General features: G+C 40.5%; 1 protein-coding gene across 12 annotated transcripts in view; it reads right to left on the bottom strand.

The window, feature by feature from the left end:
- Nucleotides 1-26,678, bottom strand: part of Oprm1 (opioid receptor, mu 1) — a 253,689-nt gene that overhangs the window by 170,108 nt on the left and 56,903 nt on the right. For 8 of the 12 annotated variants that reach the window (NM_001304737.1, NM_001304735.1, NM_001304733.1 and 5 more), the window contains 1 exon segment: nt 10,001-10,941. In NM_001304737.1, the coding sequence (NP_001291666.1) occupies nt 10,903-10,941 (39 nt within the window). In that variant the 3' untranslated portion in view covers nt 10,001-10,902. 12 annotated transcript variants of the gene reach the window in all.

Genomic DNA, 26,678 nt, shown 5'->3' with positions numbered 1-26,678 from the left:
TGTGTGTATGTGTGAGTGTGTGTATGTGTATGTGTATGTGTGTGTATGTGTGTGTATGTGTGAGTGTGTGTATGTGTATGTGTATGTGTGTGTATGTGTATGTGTGTGTGTGTATGTGTATGTGTGTATGTGTGTGTATGTGTAAGTGTGTGTATGTGTGTGTATGCAGATATGCATGCATGTGGAGACCAGAAGCTAACTTGGTTATAATTCCTCAGGTGCTGTCTCTTTTATTCCTTGAAATAGAGTTTTGTGCTAGGCCTTGGAGCTCATGGATTAGGGTAGGATGACTGAGCTATAGACACCTGCCTGTTTTCACTTCTCTACCTCTGGGATGGCAAGTGCATGCCACCATAGTTGTCATTTATTTATTTGTTTGTTTGTTTATAACATGGGTGCTAGAGATTGAACTCAGGTTCTCATGAGACTATTAACTCCAGACAGATCAGTTAGATATGAGAATAAAAAAGACAAAAGCTTTATTTGCTTTACAAGTAGGTTTTCTTTATTAATCATATATAATTATACATCACATGCAAGAAATCACAATACAGCCCAAAATGTTTGTGGATTCTGGCACATCAACGGTCACACAGTGCAAGAATTTACATATTTTTTTTACATACAACTATTATAAGCAGTCACATAGAAATGCTGCAAAAAGGATTCAGTGATGCTCCTAGCTCTTGATGCACTAGTCAACACTTTGATCTACATAGGAGCCATTGCAATACATCAGATAATTTTTGGAAACACTACATTTGACCATTTTATCCTACGTGGAAATGTGCACAAAGTATGAAGTGATAGCTTAGTCTTCTTTGCAAGCAAGAGTGTTTATTTCTGTAATAGTTGCATTATTGTAGGGCCAACATATTCATGTAAACACTAAAGGAAGGTCTTTCAGGAGAGAATGCTGTGTACCTTTGAGCATTCCTTCATGAACCGTCACAACAAACCACACATACACATGTCTCTGGCAGGGGTAAAGAGGTAAACCCAGATTCCCAGGGAAAATACTTTTGAAAGGCAAAGTCTGTGTGTGTGTGTGTGTGTGTGTGTGTGTGTGTGTGTCGGGGAGGTTGTTAAAAAGAACCCAGCTAGGCAGCATGCAGAGCTCATGCTCGGCCTATGAATTTCATTCACAGTTTTGGGAGATACTATTGTGGTTTCATTTACACGGATACAAAATCAGCAAAGCATGACCTAGGTTAGACCTCTCTTTTTGGCACTTCCCGTAAATTAAGATGTTCTCCTGTCGCAGAAGCTGATCTCAAATGCTGAACCTAGATTTGCTTCACTCCCTGATTTTCAGGAAAGGGGTCAGTTCCAGTCTTCTCTCATACCCCAGAATGAAAGGAAGCGTCGAGCAGGCAGAAGGCTGGATGCTCTTAGTAGAGTAGACTCTACACTGGGGTCCAGAGGCGGACGCTTCTACTTCCACTTGTTTAGCTGGAGAGATATGCAGCTCCCAGGCAATGATCTATTTAAAATATGTGTACTTAACTTCATGAGAATCTAATCAGATTTATTATTACATTTTGATATTTTTTCTCTGCTGAAACATTACAGACTATTTTTAAACAGTGTCATTGGTTACAGGAATTTCAGATGTATGACATGCATTTTATTTCTAGCAGAAATTGTCTTTGGATATCAAGAATGCATTGTCAGTTATAAATAATTCTGTGACATGTAACACACCTGATGTTTAAACTCACAATTTTCCTTTAAAAAAACTTGTTTATTTTTTACATCTGATAGACATTGTTAAATGTATTTTTAGAAAGCTCTGTTTGCAAACTTATGTACTTATATCCCATGTAACATAATGAGATGAAAGCAAGACCACTTCACATTTTAAAGATGACTATTAATGAGGGGAGAAGCCCAGGGAACGTATTGCCTAGTAGGAATTGTCATTTCATCTTTGATTCTAATTAAATTAAAATATCATTATATATATATATATTCATATATTCCTTTTGTATGGGTTGACATGTTCCTATATAAAGACAGATAGAATTCCATATAATAACATTGATATCACTACTATCTTTATAATTGCCATGTAGTAGGGATATGTATATTAATATTTCTAACTCAGTTTTGAGTTAAACTAATGAAAGTATTTCATCAAACTTATAAAAATTGATATTCTGACACTCACAAAACTGTGTTCAAGGCTGAAATTTTTATGACAGGAATATTAAATTCTAAACAGGAACGTTGGATTTTGTGGGTTCAGACTACAGTGGTTCATACGTTGAATGGAACTAGTACCTCGCATAGAGATGAAAGAATGGCTGAAATAAGAAAGGTCAGTTGCAAGCATATTCTAAGATTCATTTTATGTGTCTTTTCAGAGTAAACACAACAACAAAACAAAGCAAACTAAAATGGCATTTGCAGTTAACCTATTGGTTCTGTAGCTTCAACTATGGTGATGAATCAATGATATACTAGATGGATGCTTCCTATTCTGACCACCGTTGCCAAGTAATTCTCACAGGTTCATGGTATGATGATAATGAAGTGTTGGTGGTGATGACGATGATGATATTATGTGTGTGTGTGCCTATTATGTGTGTGTGTGCCTGTGCATATGTGTACAAGTGTTGGGGAGTCTTGGCGATTTTAAAGTATCCTGAAAATATCAAGACCCTGCTTGATAGCATATGATTTTATTAAACCAGCCATTAAGAAAATAACTAAAAATAACATAATGACCCCCTCCATAGGGGTTGTATTTCTGAGAGACTGCAAAACATTTTCAAGTCCTGTGGGAGGACATATGTTTATCAGTCATGAGGTTGAGTGTATATACTTCGACACTGTATGTAGAATGATTTTCCAATTGAATATGAAAATTTTTGAAAAACAGAATTTGCAGTTAAGAGATTCATTGACATTTTAGTTTTTGTGATTCAGCTTCTCAAACCATACAGTAAAATTCAAATCGTATTTCTATGATGTTGACAGAAAGTTGTTATGTTTCAAAATATTATAAAAGACAGACCTACGTATAAGCTCCTATGCTTTTTTAACATGTCACAGCCAAACTGAGTTTTGTATGTAGAGCCAGGCTTATATTGCTTTCCAAGTTTTTCTATAGAGATGTCAGGATCTTGAGCAAGTTTGAACCAGAAAGATCACTTCTCACTTAAAATTTATGTCAGAAATAGCCCAGCCATTCTCTGACAATTCCCACTAACTGGATTCCTCCTTTCTCCCTCAGTTCTGTAGTTAGGCTTTTTCCTCCATGGGGTCTGTGATTGCTGGCTTCCAGCTATCTCCAAGAAGCCAGGCCAGTTAGAAAATAACCAGCAGGCTCTTTCCTCTGTCTTCAGAATCAATAAGAGAACAGTAACCTAATTGATCTCTCAATTGTTTTCTGGTAGCTTCGGTCTTGCCATAAGAAAAATCAGCGCTTTAAAAGATACTCAAATTTTTATATGCCCACCAGTGCACGTGCTGGGACCAATGAGTGGTCCCAGTGCTTAGTTTTTCCTGAAATCAATTGTATTGAACATTATAGGGGATGGAGTGTCCACTACTAGAAGTTATTTTGTGTAATGTGGTTTATAGAGTATTTAAAATATTTGATTAGAAGGAAGGCATTCGTTATAAAGGGAGTAGGAATACGTCATCGAGATAAATGTCATTTTTATTTGGTTCCTTCAGTAAATGGAAAAAGTTTATCAAAAAACAATCAGAAACAACCTAGGAGGATGGCTCATGCCTGCAATCCTGGCATTCAGGAGCCAGAGGCAGAAGGATCATCAGGAGTTTAAGGTCAGCCTAGGATATATAGTGAATGTTAGAATAACCTGGGGCACAGTAGGAGACCCTATCTCAAAAACAAAACAAAACCTCTCCCGAGCAGGCAAACCTTGAACAGAACCCCACAAACAAAATCTAAAGTCACTGACAGTTCTGGTTAGCTCAGTTTTCTTATTTTGCCCCAAGTCATGTCTAAGTTGAGTGACTGAGTCACCGATACAGAGGAGATTCTGAGAACCCTTTTCAGTTTACTATCTGGGGTTCTGAGATTATAAATCCCTAAAATAAGCAGTTACTTGAACCTAATTTACATAAATTCAGTAGCTTGCATGGAAAAAAACAGCTGGGTAGGAGGCCTGTTGAGTTTCTCTATTCCCCTGAGAAATAAAGGCCCAGAATTTCCATAAAGCAAATGAGTTGTGAGTTAATACTCCTGATCAGTAGCAGCTCCCCATTGAGCAAAAACAGGGGTGAGCCTGGGGGCAGAAGGGAACAAATTGTATCATAGCTGAAGAGAGGGACAAGAGGCCTTGTCAAGCTCCTGGTTTTTTTGTTTGTTTGTTTGTTTTGTTTTGTTTTGTTTTGTTTTGTTTTCCTGTATGGACCCCTGCAGAGGCAGGAGAGGACATGGGGAATCAGGTTTGCCACCTGCAGAGATTCAGGAGAACAAGAACCAGCTGATTGAGGCTCTTGGTAGGAAGGATGGATATTGAACATTAAAAGCTAAATGGTTCAATATTCAAAATGATGGAGTACAGCCAGCCATTAGGAGACATGGAGAAGGGGAGTGGCCAGCCAAGCGCTCAGGCCTGTCTCAATAGGAACTGTTAACATGCGCGTTAACCCATCTAGGACAGAAGGCGGAGGGGGATCTGGTGTCTGTTGTTGTAAGGAGAATGTATCTGTAAAGATACGTGTTTCAGGCAGAAATGAAAGATCCAGAACACAACAAGAGATGAGCAATATGACAGGCAATGTATCCTCCAATCAGAAAACAACCAAGCAAACGACAACAAACCACGCTTCTTAGAAAGTAAGCAAACAAGGTTCAAGGATTCACAGACACTCAGCCATTTTGTCCACATTTGTTGTCTTAACAGCGCCTTCTCTCTTTTTAAAGTGTCTGGTCGAATCCCAAGATAAAGTCCGTTCATTTTAAAGCATAAAGGAAGTCTTATCCGTAGCAAAGGCAAAGCCACACAGAAAGAACAGAATTAAATACCACACCTCAGAACTGTGCTATAGAAAGAAAACCAATGCAAACGGCATATTCGTGGTTGAGGATCATAGAATTCTAGCGTCTCTCAAGACCTAGCAGGATCTACCGGCTCGCCTCTGCCCAGAGATCTTTGAATGGTGTACTGAAGACTGGCTTCCTGCTTTGAGCTTTCCCAAGGACCCCTGGCAGCCGAACTGAACCTATGGAGTCACTCGCAACCTGGAGGGGCTAGGCACTGAGTTTGTGACTTGGTTGTTTGGTTGCCCCACCAAACAGCGATGTTGCCACTGTCCAAGATTTACAAAGTATCTCAGCAAACCACAAGTCCATCTCCCCAGGGAGCCAGGACATGGAAAACATCAGACACTGGATTCAAGCATTGTGCGGTATTGTGGTGCTTCTGCTGTCCTCAGGATGGAAAAAAATATCCCAGAGTCCTTTGCTTTGACCCCTTGGAGAAATCACGTTCCCAAAGTCAAGCAATTGTAACCCCTGACTTCTCTCTGGTATGTGTTAATTAAAATGGCTTTAACCTGCTTAGATTATTCAGCTCATCGCTGCTTTTCCATGGAAGTGACTTTGTTTGGTTCCAGAGTCTTGGGGAAATGGCCACTGTTTGATTTCTTCCCTTACTCTTCTCGAATCGTCCTTTGCACATACTACTTCTCCTTGTATTTGCTAACCATTTGGCATTTGCTAATCGTGTGTTCATGGAAAATTTCCCAACATTAGTCGATAGTGCCAATTAAATAAAACATTTCTGTGTTTGAAGCAAAACAACAGAAGTTTCTTTCAAGAGGCCTGAAAGGAAATAGAACATCACAGCCTGCTTTTGAGACTCAGTTCCTTTTAAAAAAATCAAATTACAAGGTGGGAAGAAGGAACTCACAGACAGCATTTGAACATTCTTTCCTGAAAGATATTTTTGGCTGCTAAATATTCCTATTATGGCTACATGTAACACTGTTGAGAAAAAAATGTGCCCCCTCTCTCCAAAAGGTCTTCCGTGCTAGCTCTCCAAGATCACAGAAGAGATACATATTTTCTACTTCAAAGCTGCATATATTGCTGAGAACCTAATGTTATTAGAGGGACTTTAAGCAAAACTTAGATCTCACGAGCCGAGCACAATTATGTTGTGAGAACCAAACTCTTATTTGATGCAGGATACAGCTCTGCATGGTGGCAAATCATTGAGAGAAATAGACAACTTCTTTATGAGAGAGGATTGATGTTACTATTCTTTGAAAACCAGAAATGGTAAAGCATCCTTTGGAAGTTATAAATATGTCTATGTTTGTGTTGAAACCTACAGGATTTTTCTGATTAACATTGAGTGGTTTTGATGAATGAAGGCATGGCATGAATTATACTAACAAAGTTTTTCTTTTTTTCCTGGTACGTGTGATGGTTCACACTAGTAAATGCCACACTTAGCTTGAGGCAGGGAGATCGTGAGTTCAAGGCCAGTTGGGGTTACATAGTAAGTTGGAAGGCAGCCCGGGCAATGACATAGGAGCCTGTCTTGGGTAGAAGTGAAAAATAAGAAAGGAAAAAAAAGAGGGTAGGCTTCCGCTGAAGCTGTAACCTGTCAGATAACATCCAATTAATACTGTATAAGTTGGAAAACATTGGAGGGAAATATACCCATCCACGAAAGTAGTTAAGTGTATGCTTCTTGTAGACCCTGGGCACATATTCTGAGAAAAAGCCAGTTTTCAGGGGCCTGCTCATTACACACTTAATATAGGTTTAATAACAGACTTTTCCAAAGCACTTTGTACTTCCTATAAACTTGTACTGTGACCGTCATTAAAATCTGTACTTATGGCTGCACATAAACTTTACACAGAGGAGGGCAGAAGGAAGAGGATTGCCTTTCCCAGCTATGTCCAACTCATGGTCCAAAGGCCCTGCCCACTTTATAGTCTCAATTCTAAGCTTCAGTCATCTGCATGTTCGTAGTGTATAATCCTATAACTCGCCCACACTGGTTATAGTAAACAGACCCTCATGTGCTTACACTAAGGAATGCCTTCCATGATGACATCTGAATACCTTCACACATCATGCTCATGAAGTTGTTGGCACCTGGGCTCGCTTACTCCTTGAACAGGGGCCATCCCATAATTCTTGGAACTTTTTATGACAGTGGGAAGCAAAGAGTGTAGGGTGAAACTATTTCTGGTGAAACTGAATCATCTCCAGCATTGATGCCACAAACTTGGGCCTTTCATGTGTTCCTGCCTTAAGTCTTAGTGCATGGAGACCTTAGGGACTGTCTGTATTTGTTCTCTGAGTCATCTCAAAGGAGAGGGAAGAGTGTTATCCCGAAGGTGGGACACACACACACACACACACACACACACACACACACACTGAAGCCCCTGAACTACCTCTGGTCATTGTTTAATTTTTTGACATTGATAATTTCATGTATAATAGAAAACATTCAGTAAATGACAGACCAAAATTAATTTTTTAAGAAGACTTTGTATCATTACAACCTTTATGGGTACCATAAAGGTTGCTATCATTGTCTACTATTTCAAGATGGGAGCTAAAAAATCTCATATATATATATATATATATATATATATATATATATATATATTGTTCAGTATCATATGTCAAATCAAAACAAAAAATAAACAAAAACCTCAAAATTGTTGGAGATTGGTTCTAATGTTTTGATTCAATTGGGAATCTGTGTGTCCAAATGTTAAAGGTTCACGTCATCAATTAGGTTTTGACTGATCAATAAAGATGCCAATGGCCAATGGTTGGGTGCAGAGTTGCTCAGGCTAGGACACAGAGAAAAATGAGAGAGAATCAACCATGACTCAAGGAAGAAGGATGGGACCCAGGAGCAGCAGGAGAAAGCCAGCCAGCCATGTGAGATTTCAGGTTAAGGGGCCACTGGCCACTCCCCTGATTGAGCCTAGGGTAGCAGGGGAAGGTTTAGGGGTGCCCAGCCTTTGAGTTATCCAAGGCATTTTAAAAATAAGCTAGTGTGTGTGTGTGTGTGTGTGTGTGTGTGTGTGTGTGTGTGTGTGTGTGTGTGTTTCATTTGCAGATCCAAAGATAGCTCCATGGCAGGTGTGCCTGTGCGATCCACTGGAAACACAAAGTGGTGAAGCAAAAACTCACCGCTACACAAAACAAAAACAAATGTTCAAGGACTCGTCTGTTTGACCTTCAGATTAAAGCTCGTTAGTGTCTCTTCTAAACTTGTCCTCAGTGTCACGAAATGAAGGCAGATCCAGAATATTGAAGCAAAGAGTTTAAAACAAAAGTGTGACCCAATTCTTTCTGGGCCGTCCATCTCTCCATTTTCATTGTAGAATCACTCTTTCCTGGCTGAATCCCATCTCTCCTCCTCTTTCCTTTCTAGAGATTGGTCAGGAGAGGACATGCACGGCAGCCACATAATGGAGGCTGCACACAGGAAACCGAGTATGGAGGAGGACAGACCACTGAGCTTCCCACCCAGTAACCCAGAGTTTCCATAGTTTTGGCCAAAGTTCACGCTCTGCCCCCTTCACATCTATAGCCTCCAATTCTGGGACAGCCAAATTAATAGAAAGCAGTGAGGAAGAAACTTCCTTTGTGAAGGTACAGGTGTAGTGAGAAAGAAGAACAACAATCCCATTTTCTCCCATTTTCTTTAACGTTAGGTCACAATGGAAAATTAGTCCTCTGGGCTGCGGGCTCTATGAGCCAGTGAGTTGAGAGTTAGGGTTAGCGTGCAGGCATTGGAAGTGGCTTTCCATGAACAAATACTGGCAATGCCTTACTGGCTTTATAATGTATTTTTAAAGTGAACCTTTTCAGGAACAAGAATTCTGTATTCTTTGTAGAGTCTAAGAGATGATATGGAAGAGATGTATACATACATACATCTGTAGAAAAAAAATTGGACCAAATCCTACATCAAAGCCAAATAACTTTCAGCCACATGTTTAATTCATACCAGGAGGGGGGCATTATACAGAAACACCGAAAAGAAGCCCGAAGAGTAGAAACAATACTGTGTTCTTGAGAGAACTTGATCAAATACCATACTGGAAGCAGGGATGGTCTTCTTCAATACCTCCCTGTGGACATTTCATTCTCCCTAATGAGTCTGATTGCATTGTCCTTTTAAAACTCTAAATCTTTTGAAGATTCTGGTTTTAATTACTTCTATGAGAAAATGTAAGAAGTACAACATAATGCCCATTTATCCTAGGATGTAACGTCTCAGAAATGGAGGTTATTAGAGGCATCATTGAAAGGAAGCATTAAAACACTTATCTTAGAACTCCTTTTCCTCCTCTAATGGATACATGACTGGGTCCATGTAATTACAGCCAATCAGAGCTGAGACAGTAAATTCAGTTATTCTGACCCATGACAGCTGTCTTCCAGAAATACTGCCTTTGGATATCTGGGGTGTATTGGTATCTGTTAGACAGATGAAGGGATGTACATTGTATAGTTGTATCTGCTGGCTGCTTTTAGTCTCTGGAACCCTTGTAAGGAAACCAGAGCCTTTCTTTTCTACTCCCAACTCCATAGACGATGACAAAATTCATGTAATCAGTGCTGACAAAAGTTCAAAGTTCGTTCCTTTGCATGGGCCACCTGGCTCACCCATTTCTCCAGATCTAAAGATGGGATTCCACCAAATCTCAACAGCATATCATGTCAAAGAAAACTAGAGAAGACTTTTCTTTGAGAAGCTACATCGAATCAAGGAAGATTGACATCATATCAAGGAAATCTTGCTATTTAGCCAAGATTTAAAAAGACCAAGATAATGATTATGACATTGCATCAGTGCAAGTCTTTAGGGAGAGAGGTTTGGGGTACTCTTAATATTTCATGTTCAAGTCACAATATAGGGTTGAAAAACCCATCACATGTTTTTTCCTATACGGTTGAGTCTGTCTCGTAATTATGTTTATCGGTTTCATATTTTAAAAGTGCTTAAACTTTCCTGGCACTCAAGGAAAACATCTGTTGTTTGATCATGCTGTTTCATAAGGCATCAGGGAAAATAATACAAAAGAGCGTGCAGTGTGGAGAAATTACTGAAAAAAATGAAGAGAGCGAAATTCTTGGCTTCCTGCTCAGAATGATAGCATGATGAACTCACTGGGTGACCTTCTGAACTTGACCTTGTGAACACTTAGAGGACATGGTGGGAATTAGGAAAAAACAGCCCCTCTCCTAACCCCCACATTATAACTCGAAGTAAATCCTTTCAGAGTGAGAATCAACCATTCTGCAGTTGACACTGTGCTTTCAATCCCTTTCATTTTCAACACACAGCTAAGGAGGAAGATGTCGTCTTCTTTCAAACAATACAAAACCAAGAAACGGAGGTGCCCCTGATGTCTTAACTAGACCATAACTTCAAGGTGAAAGTTTTAAGTTGGAAATGATGTATTCCATCACAAAAGGACTGGAACTCTCTACAGAAGGTGACTGGGTCAGAGGTCAGAGGTAGCATTTACTTTATGTATCACTACAGTGAATTTAACAAGTGACATTATTTTCTTTGATGAGGTCATAAGTATTTGCTTGAAAAATAAAAATTCTACATAGAGAGGGGTCACCTTCTATGATGATCGAAATTCACATACCACAGAGCATTGTGGTCCACTGGGTGTTTCAGATGGTTCTGTACATGAGCTGGATTCAGGAGTGTCCGGTAGTCTCTTCTTTCTGAGTACTTGATACAGTCTGAGCATCTCTCATGTGCAGAGTGAAGTAGCCAGAGAGGAATGACTTTGAATGCAGGATCAGATGGTTTCTCAGGAAACCAGAGCCTCCCACACACCCTGACAGCAACCTGATTCCACGTAGATGGCGGCCTCTAAGCTTAGCGAGGGTCTGGATGGTGTGAGACCCAGTTAGGGCAATGGAGCAGTTTCTGCCTCCAGATTTTCTAGCTGAAAGAAGAGAAAGAGTGAAGATAGTGAGTTCTGGGGTCTCATTAGAGAGCACATTGATGATTGTCTTCTGGGTATGAGAACTGTACTGAACATTGTCTTGTGCTTTTGTTGGGAGCTCAGAATGAGGGCCATCATAAATATGTGTTGGCATATAGTACTCATTATAAAGATGAACATTAGTTTTCTTTAGCTAGAATTTTGCTCAGTAGCCCAGGGCGAGCTTTAATTTGAGATCCTCCTACCTCAGCTTTTTGGGCACCAAGATTGCAGAGATATGCCACACTAGACCTTAGAAAATACATTTTAAGTAAAATTCTTTCTCTTGCTCCATCTTCCATGTTCTCCCTTTCCAGTTAACTCAATAATGACTGAACCAAGATATCAAAAAGAAATAGAATGAAAACATTTTTATTTTGCACACAATTGTTAGAATTCCTTCCTGTTTTCACCCCTGGTGGGAGGTGTGGAGTACACTGCCATTCACCTCCCACTGTGGAGCGCACCCTTTGAGCAGTAACAGGAATTCTGCCCAGCAGTGTGAGAATGTGGTCTAGGGTTTTTCAAAGAGGATTAAGAGAATGGAATGTCTTACAACGAAGCCACTTGCTGTTCTACCTGTTGTTGTAACTAGTGAGGTCTGAAGGCATTTGTGTGGTGAGTAGAAAGGGTTGCAAGATTTTTTTTCCCAACAGTTAATATTTGTAGTTGAGTAAGTTTCAAACCTCAGAAAAGGTACAAGAATTGAGTGGTACAAAAAATGCTTGTTTATTGGCTGAAGAGGTCCACCTGCGAAGTTATCCCACTGGCTCGTTCTCCTTTTCTCACTTCTCATACATAAATATGCACTTACTTGTGTGTACACACACTCACCACACACACTTTATTTTTCAACCACTCAATGTCATGCCAAGATGTATTTGCTAAGAACAAAGACCAGATCAGTTCGATGTCATCCTCAGGAGCAGGTCATCATGGACCAGAAGTTGCTGAACAATCATACTGATGATGCCAGCACACAGCCTACCCTGGAGCTGACAGTTTCTGTGACTTGTCACACAGGCAGTGGAGATAACACTGGTAAGTGCATTGCTGACCACTATGTCAGTGCTTGCTCTTGGAGAAGGTTTGGTTATTGGTCCCTCATGTGCTGAGACTGTGACAGAACCCACTGTATGTGTAGCTGCCATCTGGTCTCTTTGCATTACCCGGTGGGATTCGCGGCTAGAGGAAGCAGCTCCAGCATGTTCAAGGTCTGTTGTTTGCTGCACAGCAAAGCACTGAATCTTATTATCTTTCTGCTGCAATCTGTAGAGTTACCGCAGGGAAGCCACCTGCTTGCTTAGTCATCTCCTTTGGAGTCTTGTTGCTTTTTGTTATCTTCTAAGAAGTTGGGATTCATCGCCAAGATGGTATAAAATTCAGGATGTCAAGCTAGACAAGGAGCTTTTAAAATGGAGAAAAGGCAAAGTGTGCTTATGTGCAGGCACATTTGGACATATTCTGTGGCTGGTAGAAATGTGGTGTCAGAGGAGGCAATGAATATTTTACCTCTGTCCTATCTCTGGATAGAAATGAGTTGGGACAATGTATGGAGGCTGATGAGAGACAGGTAAAATTTAACAAGTGTTCATAGTTGCCACCTGGGAGAATACACTATGGATCCTGTCAGGGAAACCTAGACCTACATCATTATTAGAAACATATCTGAAGGGCAACATGTCCCCAGGGAGAGTGTCATGGTACAGAGTAGTAGTGATAAGGAAAGGAAGGGAGAGTAGAAAAGCTTTGATTAATAGGCTAAACTCTATGAGCTGTTGGCTTTCCATCATTGTGAGGTTGGTAGGGCAAAGGTTAGGCTTTTACACAGCCAACAGTGTTACACAGTGTACCACAGATGAGTCCCTATATTTAAGGACAATGACTACTGTTACCAAGACAGATTCACTTCCCTTGACAAGGACTGTAGGACCCAATCAGCCCTACGTCCAGGAGGTCCCACTCACGAAAACACGGAGATGAAAATCGATGCAATAAGCAAGAGGTTTAATAATCTAGTACACTGGGGTAACCCTGTACTGGGACAGAGGTGACCCTGAAGAACAAAGACCCACACCCTTTATACTGTTTCAGGGTATAGGCTTTAGGTTACAGCATGAATTGGTTATTTCTCATTGGTGGGGCCTATTACTTTTTTTAAAATTCATTGCTGCCTATTGTCCTTTGAATTCATGGGAGGCCCTTGATGGGGAAATAGTTTTGGTATGCAGAGGGAATGGTGAAGGACCCCTGCTAAGGGCGGTTAGCTCATTTCCTGGAACAGGGTGTTATCCTAAATTCCACCTGGTGTTTGCCTAAGGCAGCCTTCGTCCTTAAGTTTGAATCTTACAGGATAACTAATGATAACTATTCTGGATTTCTGTTTCAGTCAGGACCTATGAACAACATGAGAAGATTTCTCCGAGGCCATGACTCCATGGAGAAGATATTCAAAATGTGAGGAATAGTATTGCTGCCAACATACTCTGTGCTGGACAGTCAAACCCTTCCTCCCCAGGAGTGTAAATACTAAGTTTATAAAATTACCCTTCTCTCTACGAAGTCAAAGCCTTCACACAACCATTCTTGCTGGGAGTTCTTACACCAACACCATGCTTATGTAGGGTCATAAGCCACACAGGAGAAAGGCACTACTCTTTAAGTCATGTGACACCCCTGAAATCCAAAACAGGGGTCAGGATGGGAAAGACACACCCAAGGAAAGGCAGTGATCCCCATGAGGCCTGGAATGCCCAAAGAAGAGTCTATTTAGAAAATCAGAGAAGCTTAGTCCAGACATCATGTCATGGGACCCATACTCTGAAGGAAAGAAGATGGTCCTCACAGGTGAAAGCCTTGCTTCTATGGAATGCAGTTCTTTTATGGAGATCACCAAAAGAGATAGGAAACCATACTTGGCTGTCTTAGAGCAATTGCTTCTTCATAGCCTTTCTCGCCTGATCTTGGAAGATCAAAGAACTCATTCCATGAGTACAATGGAGATTGGTGAGAGGGGTTGGGGATGAATATGAAATTTCATATTGCAATATGCCTGGTCACTAAGCCCTTGGTTCTCTTGTGGGGCTAGGGTTGTGCTTTTAATCAGATAGACTTTCAATAGTATGATGGGGTCTGAAGTAAGTGGGGCTAATTGGACCCCTTGCTAAGCACCACCATCTCTTTTTCTACTGATAATTGGCATGCTTGTTTTGTGAATGCTTAAGATATTCAAGGCAGGAGATTTGTGAAGAGATGACTGTAGGAGATGTGCAAGGAGGTCATGGCGCATCTTTTGGTCTCTTCTATGTTTTAAAAGGAAGCAATTTAGAATTCTAGGAAGAGAAGAGGAAACCATAGCCTTGATGAAAGGATCTGAACACAACAAGACTAATGAAAAATGCAACATCTCAATATAGTCACTCCATGTGGCCAGTGACAGAAAGCTAATGGGATCTGGAGGCTTACCGTGGATGGTTGCCAACTGAATTTAGTTGACGTGATAGCATTGGCTGCTCCAGACTACGGCCTGCAGTCTTGGACACTGTGAATGTAAATGGATCAACTATGACAGCATGTGCTAGGCCACGTGGGACTTTTGTCTCATTTACTGTTCTATTGCCCTGAAGAGACATCATGGCCAAGGGAGCTTATGAAAGAAAACATTTATTGGGGGCTTGCTTATAGAAGGTGAGTCCACGACCACCATGGCATGGCAGAACATGGCAGCAGGCAGGGAGGCATGGCACTGGAGCAGTAGGTGAGATCTTAGATCCTATCTACAAGAGAGAGAGAAAGAGAGAGAGAGAGAGAGAGAGAGAGAGAGAGAGAGAGAGAGAGAAAGAGGGCGCTTTTGTAATCTCAAAGCCCAGTCCATGGAGATATCTCCTCCATCAAGGTAACACCACCTTATAATCCTTCCCAAAACAACCAGGGACCAAGCATTCAAATATATGCACCAGTGAGGGGCTATTCTTATTCAAATCACTACAACTTCCATCTACTTTTCTTAATCCTATTGGTTGCCAAAAATGATTTTCTCTGACAAGTACCACATAATGTTATTGTGCAGTGAGGTATTATTTGTCATCATTATTTATTATTATTATTATTATTATTATTATTATTATTATTATTATTATTACTTGTGTGTATGTGTATAACGTATACTTTAGTGCAGGCGTTTACAGAGGTAAGAGTCAATGAATACCTCTGAAGCTGGGTTATAGATAATTGTGAGTTACTCCTTGTAGGTCCTAAGAACCAAATATAGGTCCTTTGCAAGTGCAGTACATAGTCTTAGGCATTCAGTTATCTCTTTCGTCTCTGAAGTGCTGTTTGAATTCTCATATTTGCTACCATATGGGAGAATCAAAACACACGTCAATGCTGTTTTCCTGAAGCTGATCTGGCATCACTGCATTGAAAAAGTATTATGTTCATGGGTTTCAATAAATTGTCTTGAGAAACTTGTTAGCTCTGATACGACACAATGACCCTTATTCATGTCGAAACCCTTAGAAAAAATATGGCCCAACCCTAGAGTCAGCAACATTCTCTACCCTTGGCTTGCATTATCAGAAAAAAGGGAAACCTGGCTCTGAGAGGCAGTTTTCAGGTGTTATCTTTGCATTCATTCTGTTGAATTAAATGGGAGTTTCATCAAATTTGGCTAGAAAAAAGGGAGAGGTAGTATTGGAGACTATCCCAATAGATCAGCCACAAGCCCCCTTTGAATTACAGGTCTCTGGGAAGGGAGTCATCCTCTAGCCAGAGGTACACTTTGGGATTCTAAACCTGTATGGTCTGACCCCTGATACTAACCACTTGATTCATGGAAGGAACAGTGTGGACCCCGGAGGCATAGGGAAGAAATAATAGCATCCTGGTTATCTTACAGCTTCAGTCTGGCTGAGCAATCTCACGACTCACCAGAAATAAGCAGCAATCTGTTAATGGTGCTTTTGCTGCATTACCACCCCTGTCCACCTGCTGTGTGAACAGGACTGTTGGCAGGCGTGGCCTTAAATTATCCCACTGTACCTGATGTTATGAGAGGCATCTTTAGACAATGAATCCCAGTGCACATGAACTCACAAAGAGGCATCCCTGTTAGTCATGCTCATGAATACTCAGACTTCTTGTGACACCTAAGTGCCCTGGGTTTATATAATGTATAGTGTCTAGACAATAGCACTGGCTGACTGTGGCCGTCTGGTTTAACCAAGCCAATGCAACAGTGATCTAAATCAGTGAATCCTGCCAGGGGCAATGTGCCCCATTTTGTTGTATGTTTATATGAAAGACAAAATGTCCATATGGTTTCTGTCCAAGGGTAGGATTGCTGCTCCTGGGCTCATGAATTTTTTGTGTTTATGTTCATGCATGTAGAAGTCATGTCAATATGTTGATTTCTTCTATTGTTTGACATCTTATTTTTGAGACATGGTCTCTCATTGAGTCCTAAGTTCACTGGTTTGATTAAGCTGGCTGGCAGTAAACTTGAGAGGTCTTCCTGGATCTGTTCCTCGAGTGTACCCAGCTGGGTCTGGTTTTAACATGGGTACTTAGATATAAACTCAGGTGCTCATCTAGTAAGCACTTTATGCATTGAACCATCTCCCAATACCTAAGATCATTTTTAATGACCCACCATTGGTGGCAATGGCATACTCTGCAAATATTTTCTTTATTGAGACCCCAGGGAGTTCATGGATATCAGCGTTTATATGGTTTCCTATTTCTATATAGCATTGTGAAGATTATCCCTAGAGTCTAGAGTCTAGAGACAGCTCAGAAAGCTACCTTTCACTCTGTGAACTATAGCCAATGAGATGGAAAGAGCCACAGAAATCAGCAGGTAAGTCTTCATTCTCTGATGGTAGATGGATCTCTGACTGGCCTTAACCCATAGACTGGATGAACATAGGCAGGTATGGCTTTCAACTGCTTTTGTTTTTGGATTAGTACCCACAACATGCTGGCGTAATATATGCAAATGATGAGCAAGGAATCCAGGTAGTTTTCTGCAATTAGACCTTTAGTTTTCTCTGGGACTTAGTTGCATCTGTTTGACGAGGTGTAGTGCACAGTTAAGCTTGATACTGTACGTCGATCTCATCTTGTTAATAGCCTTCTGTTGTCAGTCATTATAATCAAGTGTTGATTTAAAAAAGTGGGGATATATCTGGTCTGAGCATTTGCAAATATCTAATCTTAGTTGTTGACGGGATGGTACAACCATATGAACAAGTCAGGCTAAGATGGCAGATTGACAGGTGATGTTGGGGGTGGGGATGTACCTTAATTACCTCTGCCTATCCCTGCCTACTGAGTGAGCTGCAGGTCCTATTGATCCTGAATACTTCCTACTACTAGTCAGTTTCGAACTATCATTGTCCAATCCCATGAGGATTACAACAGGACTACTTTGGGGTGCTTGTTCTTGGGGAAGGAAAATCAATAACTGTTTATTTTTTGCTACAAAATATTTAGTGCCATTTCCACTGGGTTCTCAGGCAGTGATGCAGCTCACCATGTTTGTTGTTGTGATTTGCCCTGGAGTTATCTGTATTTTGATGCTAATTCCACTGCCCCAAGGACAGCTGCCTCCTCTGGTACTCAGGAATCAGGTGACTTCACCAGAACCTTCTCCCCATTGAATTTGTAAAGTACAGGTGAGGGGCAGGTACAGGATAGAAGGAGGCCTGTCATTGGAGGAGAAGGAAGGATGGGCGGGAGAGAAGTTTGAAGGAAGAGGAGGAGACTGGAATGGAGAGGAGGAAAAGAGAGGAGGGAGAGGGAGAGAAGCCGTGGCAGGACAATATGGCAGGTGACATTAAGATTCTGCTCTGTGTAGTTACAGGTTGTTATTAATGTTCTTAAGGGATGGATGGCACCGGGCTTTGTATGTTTAAGTGGCCAATTATATCTTATCAATTGGATCAAAGATTATTGTGTTGTGTGTTCTTTTATGTTACGGTTTGAATGTAGGAAAGTGCGGCAGCAGGAGACACTGGGCCACCGTGGAGTTGGGATGTGTTTCCACCAAGATATCTAATAGATCTCTTGGGTCACTGAGGTGCTGGACCTAGGGGGCTAGAAGACAACCATACTTTTTTTTTTCATTTTTTATATTTTACAACAACAGTTTCTCAGTGGTCTGACCTCACTGTGTTGTGCTGTGAGACACAGGGTAAGGGAATTGCACTACCATGTTGATGTTTTTCTGGTTTCTTGGCTTCCTGGTGTCTATTTGTCCTCCTTAGATCTGTAATGAGCTCTTGCTGAGACCTCACCACCAGAATTCTACACCCAAGCTTCTTTCTGACCAGAAGGACACTGCAGGCACACATGTCCATAGAGTTGGCAGTTAACATTAGATACCATACCTTTATACATACATTATATATACATGGATGTAATTCTCTAATGTTAATTTCCCCTTTTTATATCAACAGTTTTTTAAACTGCATAACCTTTCCAGGAAGTCAGCTAACAAACCCCCTTCAGGCTGTGTTCTACTCTAATAAAAAATGTTTGAAAAGCTTTTAAGCTCCAAGGTGAAGCTTATTTAAGGAGTTTAAGTTCTTCTTCACAGAAAGATTGAGGTATTTCCTGTTGTGTTAGAGCTGGAGAAAATTTAAGAGATTATGTTTTTTAACTTTGTCAATCTACACAAGGAAATACACCCTTGTGAAGTGATATTTTCATGTGTACTGGATGAAAATGCTAATTTAATATTTTAATTGTTGCAGCCTCCTCTGCCTTTCACTCTTTCCTCCCTACTTGCAAAGCCATCTAATGTTACAACTGAAGCCAGTAACCGATTTGGGTACTTTGGAAGCTGATCAGTGTTTGCTTGTAATACATTTCAAAAACCCCATTCATTAGAGAAATCATAAAAACAGAGTCACACAAAAACCAGTTGGAGTCGATGATTCAGAGGCAAAGATCTCAGTGTTCTTAGTAACTGGAACCCATCCTTTCTTATAAGCCTCATTGCCTGAACCAGGCGCGGCAGGATTTTTACTTATTCCTGATTATGCAGTATAGCCAATATCTGATACAGGCACAAGAAGCTGCACATAGTATTTCTAAGTCACAGTGATCAGACGGATTATGTGAAGAACATTCTATTCCACGAGAGGAGTTTATACATGATGCAATTTTCATCTGAGTCACGAAATTCACTTTCATGAGCACTCAGTCCCCTTTTTGTCTAATTCAGCACTGGCAAGAAACTTGTTTAAGCATCTTTGTCTGTCTGTCTGCATAAGGTGCACATGCATGTAGAGCTTAGAGGACAACCTTGGGTGTCATTCCTCAGGTGCTGTCTACTTCTTTTTGAGGCAGAGTCTCTCAGTGAATGTCAAGTCAACCAATTTGGTAGGAATGGATGGCTAGCAGTTTCCAGGGACACATCTGCTTCCAGCTTTCCAGAGTGAGCACCTCCATTTCCAGCCTTTTTGCATGGGTTCTGGGATCTGAACTCAGGTCTCCATACTTGCAAGGTAAGCACATTATCAACTAAGCGGTTTTCCCAGCTGTTATTATAAAAATGCAGCAACACTCTTCTATTTGTTTAAACTAAATTTGGTAAAGAAGGAGTGGAGGAAAACCTAATACTTCAAAAAAGCCATACACATATACCAGATGCTTCCGCCTGCTTTCAATGTTGGATGATTTTCTGTCATGAAGAAAGCTTAAGTGATTATGCCTTTTGTTCATTGAGAGAAGCTTGCCCCAGAGTCTGAATGATGTAATCAACAAGGTTCTAACTCTAGAGCAAACTTAGAGGTCAATGATCTTCTGGTCATGAAGAAATCTGTTCAACAACTACCAGCATGGGATGTTCTTGCACAAGTGGGGTTGGCACCAGCATCCAGGTACCCTGGTTTCTAGGCTTACATTTGCCATATGGTGACAAAATATCTCTGGCGTGCTTCTCCCAGTTCTGTGTATATGCCTTTTCAAAATAAATCTATTTTCTGCAAAGATATTGTATTCAAAACAAAAGAATGTGTCATTTACAAGCCTAACTCTTAGCAACATGCAATTTAATTAGATAAAAACATATCCTACGGCTGCACAGACTGTCTTCCTCGTAATTATAGCCAGAAAGTGCTAAGCTTCAAAACAAAGCAAAACAGAAAACGAAAACCCAAACAAAGCACAACCTGTTCTGCTTTCAGAGAGATATAGTTTTAGCATGTTGTGTGTATGTGGATATATTCGGATGAGCATGGGAGCGAGAGACTAGCAATCAGTTTTAGAACTGTGAATGTCTTGAGTTCTGAGACATTGCTACTTATTTTCATAAAGGTTTGAGCTGTGGATCGGGTCACAGCTTCAGGCCTGATGACCTGCAGTGGGCTTTGTTGAGCCTCGCAAGGCACTCTTCTGATGATGGAGTGTGGACAGTGTAACTTATCGCTTCTACATCTAAAATAAGTTCCACCCCCTGACATTGTCTGTTGAGATTTACCTTTTCTGTTTTTAATGGGTGGCACTAACAGATCACCGTAATAGTGTTCTCCAAGAACTTGATGGAACCAGAAAACAACAGCATCTTAATTTGATACTTGTCCCCTTTGATGCCCTAATTATCAAGGTTTAACATGATAGCTAAGTGTCTCTTGAAAGGAGGCATATCTCTCAACATTAGAAACTTCTAGGAACAAGGGGAAAACAGAGTCTCAAAGTTTACAAACATTTCTTTAAACACAAATTGTACTTATGAATTAGTCACAACTTTTTGTCTGTTAATAGCACTACAGTAAAGTTTTTTTGTTTTTTTAAAATATTCTTTCTTTGATTGTATTGACACACTTTCCTCTGTAATTTTTCTCCTGGCTTTATTAGTGAGGTGATGCTGGAGGGAGGGGGCCAGTTCACAGCTTGCTTTCCTCTACAAATATGCTGACTATCAGGTCTTTTAAAGTCATGTCTCTTCTGAGTAACTACATTTTGTTTCATTAATTTATTATTTTATTCACATTACATTCCAATCACTGTCTCCTCCTCACACAGTCACACAGACCCTCCCCCTTTCCTCCTCCTCTGGAAGGGTAGAGGTCCCTGGGTATCCACCTACCCTGGCACAACACGTCCCTTCAGGGCTAGGCACATCCATCCTCTCCCTCTGAGGCCAGACAAGGCAGCTCAGTTAGGAGAATGGGATCTGCAGATAGACAGCAGCTTCAGCCACTCTACTTGTTGGGGAACCCCCATGAAGACAGAGTTGTACATCTGCTACACACGAGCAGGAGGCCTAGGCCCAGCTAGTTTATGCTGTTTGGTTGGTTGTTCAGATGGTGAGAGCCACCAAGGGTCCAGCAGGTTGGTTTATTCTATTGGTTTTCTTGTGGAGGTCCACAGGAAGATATGAAAATATTTCGAGTCTTTCCTCCATCTTTCTCACTAATCTAATTTGCTCATTCCATTACTGAAGTGTGAGGCCTGTCTGTGTGAAGGCTAACATTTCTTTAGTCCCAGGCTCTAGAATTGTCTTTGTAATCTAATCACCACAGTTTAGGTGCTTTGGGTCATGTTGTTAGTCATGAAATAAAATCTCTCTGAGGCCTTAAAATGTATACACTCACACTCATTTGGTTTCCGTAATTGAATTTTCAGGCTACAAATTTTCTCTAGTAACCTCTATATTTGTGTTGTATTTCAGTGTTCAGAAAACCTTGTTTAATCAGTTGGTTCATTCACATCATGTCTCTACTGACTGAGGCTCCTAAGAATACAATGAGATAAAATTTTATAAAGTTAAGTCATGGCATCATTAAATTTAGATCAGAACTAAACACAGTGTACAGTTATAGAGATTGGTAGAGGTTTTCAAATCTACATAAAACACTGGCTCTTGAGTTTGCCCAATTGTGCCATCTATCAGCTAATTTCTTTCTTGGCAATTTTGCCATAAGCAGTCTTGCTTCTCAGAGGTACCTGCTTCTTTCATAGAGACCTAGGTTCTGGGACAAGTTTTCACAGCTTGATAATTTGTAGTTGTTCATTTGCTAAAATCTTTCCCATTAATCTTGGGACTCTATTTTACCCAGTATGCCAGAGATTCCTCTTACTCCTTGTGATTTATGTCCAAGGCTTTATAATTTATGTTTTATAAATTGTATTTCATCCTGAAGACCTCTCGAGGCTTTGTTATTGCTAGGAAAGTAGGCCTTGTTCAAACCTTTCCAGCATTAACAACACTTACCTTGATTGGCCCTTAATTCTTTGTGAATAATGATTAAGGCTGCAGATCATTTTCTCTGAAAGAGCAACTCAAATTAACATTAAGTCTACAGGGTCTGAATGAGACTGGCTTTGGCAATGTTTAGGGGCCTTTCAATAAGAGGTGTTTTAGCTGCCATCACAGGGAGAAAGTGCAGAAAGATATCCTTAGCTGCAAGTTGTAATACGAATTAAACAGCAGATTTATCATCAAATGCACAGAAGTCTTATCATGTTCCATTAATTCTGGAAGTTATCAATTTGGGTTTTTGTTGTCGAAACACTTAAAACTATTTCTCTTGATTGATATGTTGTTATGTTTAAATATTGTCTTTCATAAATTCTGTTTGTCTGTCCCCCATCTTGAGCACAGTGAGAAGTTACCTGTTTCTTTTGAAGAAACTTTAATATCCCAATGTTCCCCAAACCCAGGGATATTTAAGTTCTTTAAAGCAAAAGAAGCAGATGATTTCTCCTTTATTTATAAAATATTTTCTTGATCATTATGAAGAATTGCTGATGCTGGAAGAGTAGGCATAACCAAGGTGGTAAGGGATAGATGCCTGCATTTCTAGCATTCCTGAGATTTCTGGTGTGCACAGAAGACTTGCATGAAGAAGCAGTGGATCCTGAGCATAAATGTGCTGTACACATTAGCCTTCCTACCTTCATTGTCTGCCTCGTCTCCTTCCCTCGTCCCTGCCCCCTTCTTTCCTGTAGACAAATGACCCAACTTACTTTTCCATACACTCATTCTAGGACCAAAGAGGAATAATGATCTCAAACTGTGATGTCACTTTCAGCTTGTGTTCCATGGAGAGCTGATAAAGTTAATTTATCATCCATGCACACTGGCCTGGTAATCGCCTGCTGCTCCTGTTCTAGAAGGTCTGATACTATCTTCTGGCCCCTGTGGGCATAACACTCACTCACAGTAACATACACACACACACACACACACACACACACACACACACACACACACACACAAATTAAAAATAAAATCTTCAAAATAGTAAATTCCAGCAAATGAGAATATTTTCACCAAAGATGGCCACAAAATAAGAATTTAACACTTCAGTTTAGCTGAGTAAGATAACATCTAATTTAAAAATTGTTGGGGGCTGGGGATTTAGCTCAGTGGTAGAGCGCTTACCTAGGAAGCGCAAGGCCCTGGGTTCGGTCCCCAGCTCCGAAAAAAAGAAAAAAAAAAAACAAAAAACAAAAAAAAAAACCAAAAATAAAAATTGTTGCTATATTTTAAGAGTTATGTACAGAAATAGGAAAAGTGAGCACAAGGAAATTAGATAGTAGCAATATCATTTCATTTAATCTTTAAAATTTTCCCTGCCAAAAGAAAAATACACATCAAAATCACCATAAAACTAAAATGAGAGAACCAAGAGGTAAATCATATTGATTGACAGCCTGAATCATAAAGTTAAAAGTATTTTGAGTTAATTCTCAGTCGCTGCCTTTGAACCATGACATTGGATGAATTCATCCATAAAAATTGTTTCCTTCATTTTATAGATTATAAATTACACAGCATATGAGTAAATAATATATGCTTCCTTAGTTACAAATAGATCAATACATGTTATTAAAGCCAAGTGTGTAAATTATTTCTAATTAAACAGTATTTTACCCTTATTATAGTTAATAGATGAAATGTACTGGCTACTGCTGTTATCTGTGGTATATCATTCAAATAAACCTACGTTACTTTAATTTCAGACATACATAAAGATGGCTATTCATCACACACACACACACACACACACACACACACACACACACACTCACGCACTCACGCACTCACACAATGATTGAGCCATTTCTCTTTTGAACCAAAGAGCTGAAAGAAAAGCCATTTTGGCTTCATTCACCAAGAATGCATTAATGTGGTCCAGTACCATAATTTTGGGAGCTATTCTCATCTGGAGCCTTTGTTATGGAATTGAAATCATTTCCTTCCCAAATTAGCTCTCCACAGATGTCTTACAAAAACTCCACGAATCTAGTTTTTGAGAGTGATGTAGTTGAATTTAAAGATGAGGCGTTTGCTTTTCCTTCTCTGGGGAGGCTGTAGTTTTCTAGCTTATTCACGTGTATCTCCTGTCTTGCTTTGTTTTGTTTTGTTTTTTGTTTTTTGTTTTTGTTTTTGGTCTGGTCCTTGAATTGAGATGCTAAAAAAGTGTTTTCAGAATGGTAATCAGAGGGTTTGGAAATGGCCTTACCATGCTAATGAGAAAAATTAATATAATGTTTACTGTGACTACATGACTTAACCCTGTGAGGCTCATTGATAAAAGTGAAAGCTCGTTTTCAAAGACAACTATATTATTTGTAAATCTTGTGTTATCCATTGGTGAGAAAGACAAAATAATTGTTTATCAAATACGGTATCTTTTGTGAGAGGGCCCCTCACTAAACCAGAAGCTTGCTATTTCACATCCTCTGACTGGCCAGCAAGCTCCAAGGATCTGTCTGACTTTCTTTTTTTTTTTTTTTTTTCTTTTTTTTCGGAGCTGGGGACCGAACCCAGGGCCTTAGCGCTCTACCACTGAGCTAAAGCCCCAACCCCTGTCTGACTTTCTAACCTCAGTGTGAGGTTACAGATGTGTACGATGTCCTGGATTTATATGTGGGTATTAGGGATTCAGACTCAGATATTCATGGTTAGGCAGCAAGCACTTTGCCCACTATTTAAATCGGGAATTTTGGAATAGTGTTTTATTTAAAATGAAGATTCTTGTCCTCACATGATAAGTCATAATTGCTTCAAGGATATATATTAAAGATCTTTTATATTCTGGAGTTCATAGAGGCAGAGGATTTCTGGCTATGGTCATACCACAGTCATTGAAAGAAGCATAACACTGGGCATGGGCAGAGAACAGCTCTGTTATTCTTAAAACCAGTGCTGTTTGTTTAGGGATTGCCTGTTACGGATTGTTGGATGGTGTATAACCATTTAACCTCCATGAACATTTGTCCTCTCGTGCTCATCCATCAGAGATGCTGTTCAATAGAGATGTGCAGGACCACACAAAATCCCAATTTTCAAAGTCTCTCAGATATCAAGTAGAATGTGCCTTATAGGGTAAATTCAGGGTAGAAAGAAAGCAGGAGAGACACTGCGTGGGCAGTGACATCTCAGGTCTGAAGGAGACTCACGTCACTCAGGGGAGTCCATAGGGGGAAGTGTTACGAAGCAGAGTTCAGTTCAGCAGGACAGCAGGATGGCACGTGGGTGGGGAAACTCAACTGTAACACGAGCAGAGGGAACACAAATGCTTTTGCTTGGATCCATGTAATCAAGATCAAAAAGCCATAAAGAAGGGATTTAGCTCAGTGGTAGAGCGCTTGCCTACCAAGCGCAAGGCCCTGGGTTCGGTCCTCAGCTCCGAAAAATAGAAAAGAAAAAAAAAAGCCATAAAGAAAACACACTGGATATAAAGTGAGCCTGGGTACAGAGGGGACCAGGAAGCTGAGCTTGCGATGAACAAAGTCTGGAGGAGAATGTCATCCTCACCCCGTTCTCAGTGAGGATAAGACTTCTCCAGGACAGGTCTTGGTCTTTTAAAGCATCTTGTTAAAAATCAAATTAGGAGACGGGGGGGGGGGGGGGCATCTGAGGACACTTTTTTTTTTTTTTGCAAAGTCTAACTTGGGATTAGAGTACCAACAACTGTGGAGGAGAAACCCTACTACTGTTCATTGTTCTGGAGAGTGGGCCAAAAATGTCAGTGTTACGGGGTCACTGAGTTGTTATATAAGAAAGAGTTCTCCATATACATTCTATAGCTAAAACTCCCCTCATTCAGCTATTCTGGAGATATCTGTGGTAACATCGCAGGGACAGGGATAGATAGAGACCAGAGGTATCAGAAGAAGCAATGGAATAGTTGTCTATTACAGCATGAGGAATGTTATCTCTCCTTTACCCCCTCTCCATCCATTCACAATGTGCCTGTAGGTCCTGTCATCAAGAGCTAGCGTCTTTCCCCCATTCAGATCCTAATGGGGATCAGATCTAGATGTAGATCTTTGATCTACAGTAGGCGTGGATGTAACTTGATGCCATTTCCTTTAAGGGGACTGTATCTCTGTGCGTTGGTGAATGTGGAGGCAGTTGCCTGAGGTTGATGCTGGGAGATACTTGATTACTTTCTATCTTATTGAGGTAGGGTCTCCCAACTGAACCTAGAGCTCGATAACATGGCTGGTTTCTCCAGGGATACCCCGTCTCATGTTTTCCCAGTGTTGTAACTACAGGTAGGCTGTTGCCCCCTACCCATCAATGCTCACTGGGGCTCTGTAGATCTAAACTCTGGTTCTCATGCCTGTGCAGCAAGACACTGAGTCATCTCCCCAGGACACTTACTGCGATTTCTGTAACCAGGCCTGAAGAAGTGAGCCTGTTTTCTCTTTTCTCTCCCTCAGAACTTGTGGGC

Source organism: Rattus norvegicus, chromosome 1, assembly GCF_021556685.1.
Source record: "Rattus norvegicus strain SHRSP/BbbUtx chromosome 1, alternate assembly SHRSP_T2T, whole genome shotgun sequence".
Lineage (NCBI taxonomy): Eukaryota > Metazoa > Chordata > Mammalia > Rodentia > Muridae > Rattus > Rattus norvegicus.
Note: the sequence above shows the minus strand (reverse complement) of the source record. Positions and strands in the feature narration are given on the sequence as shown.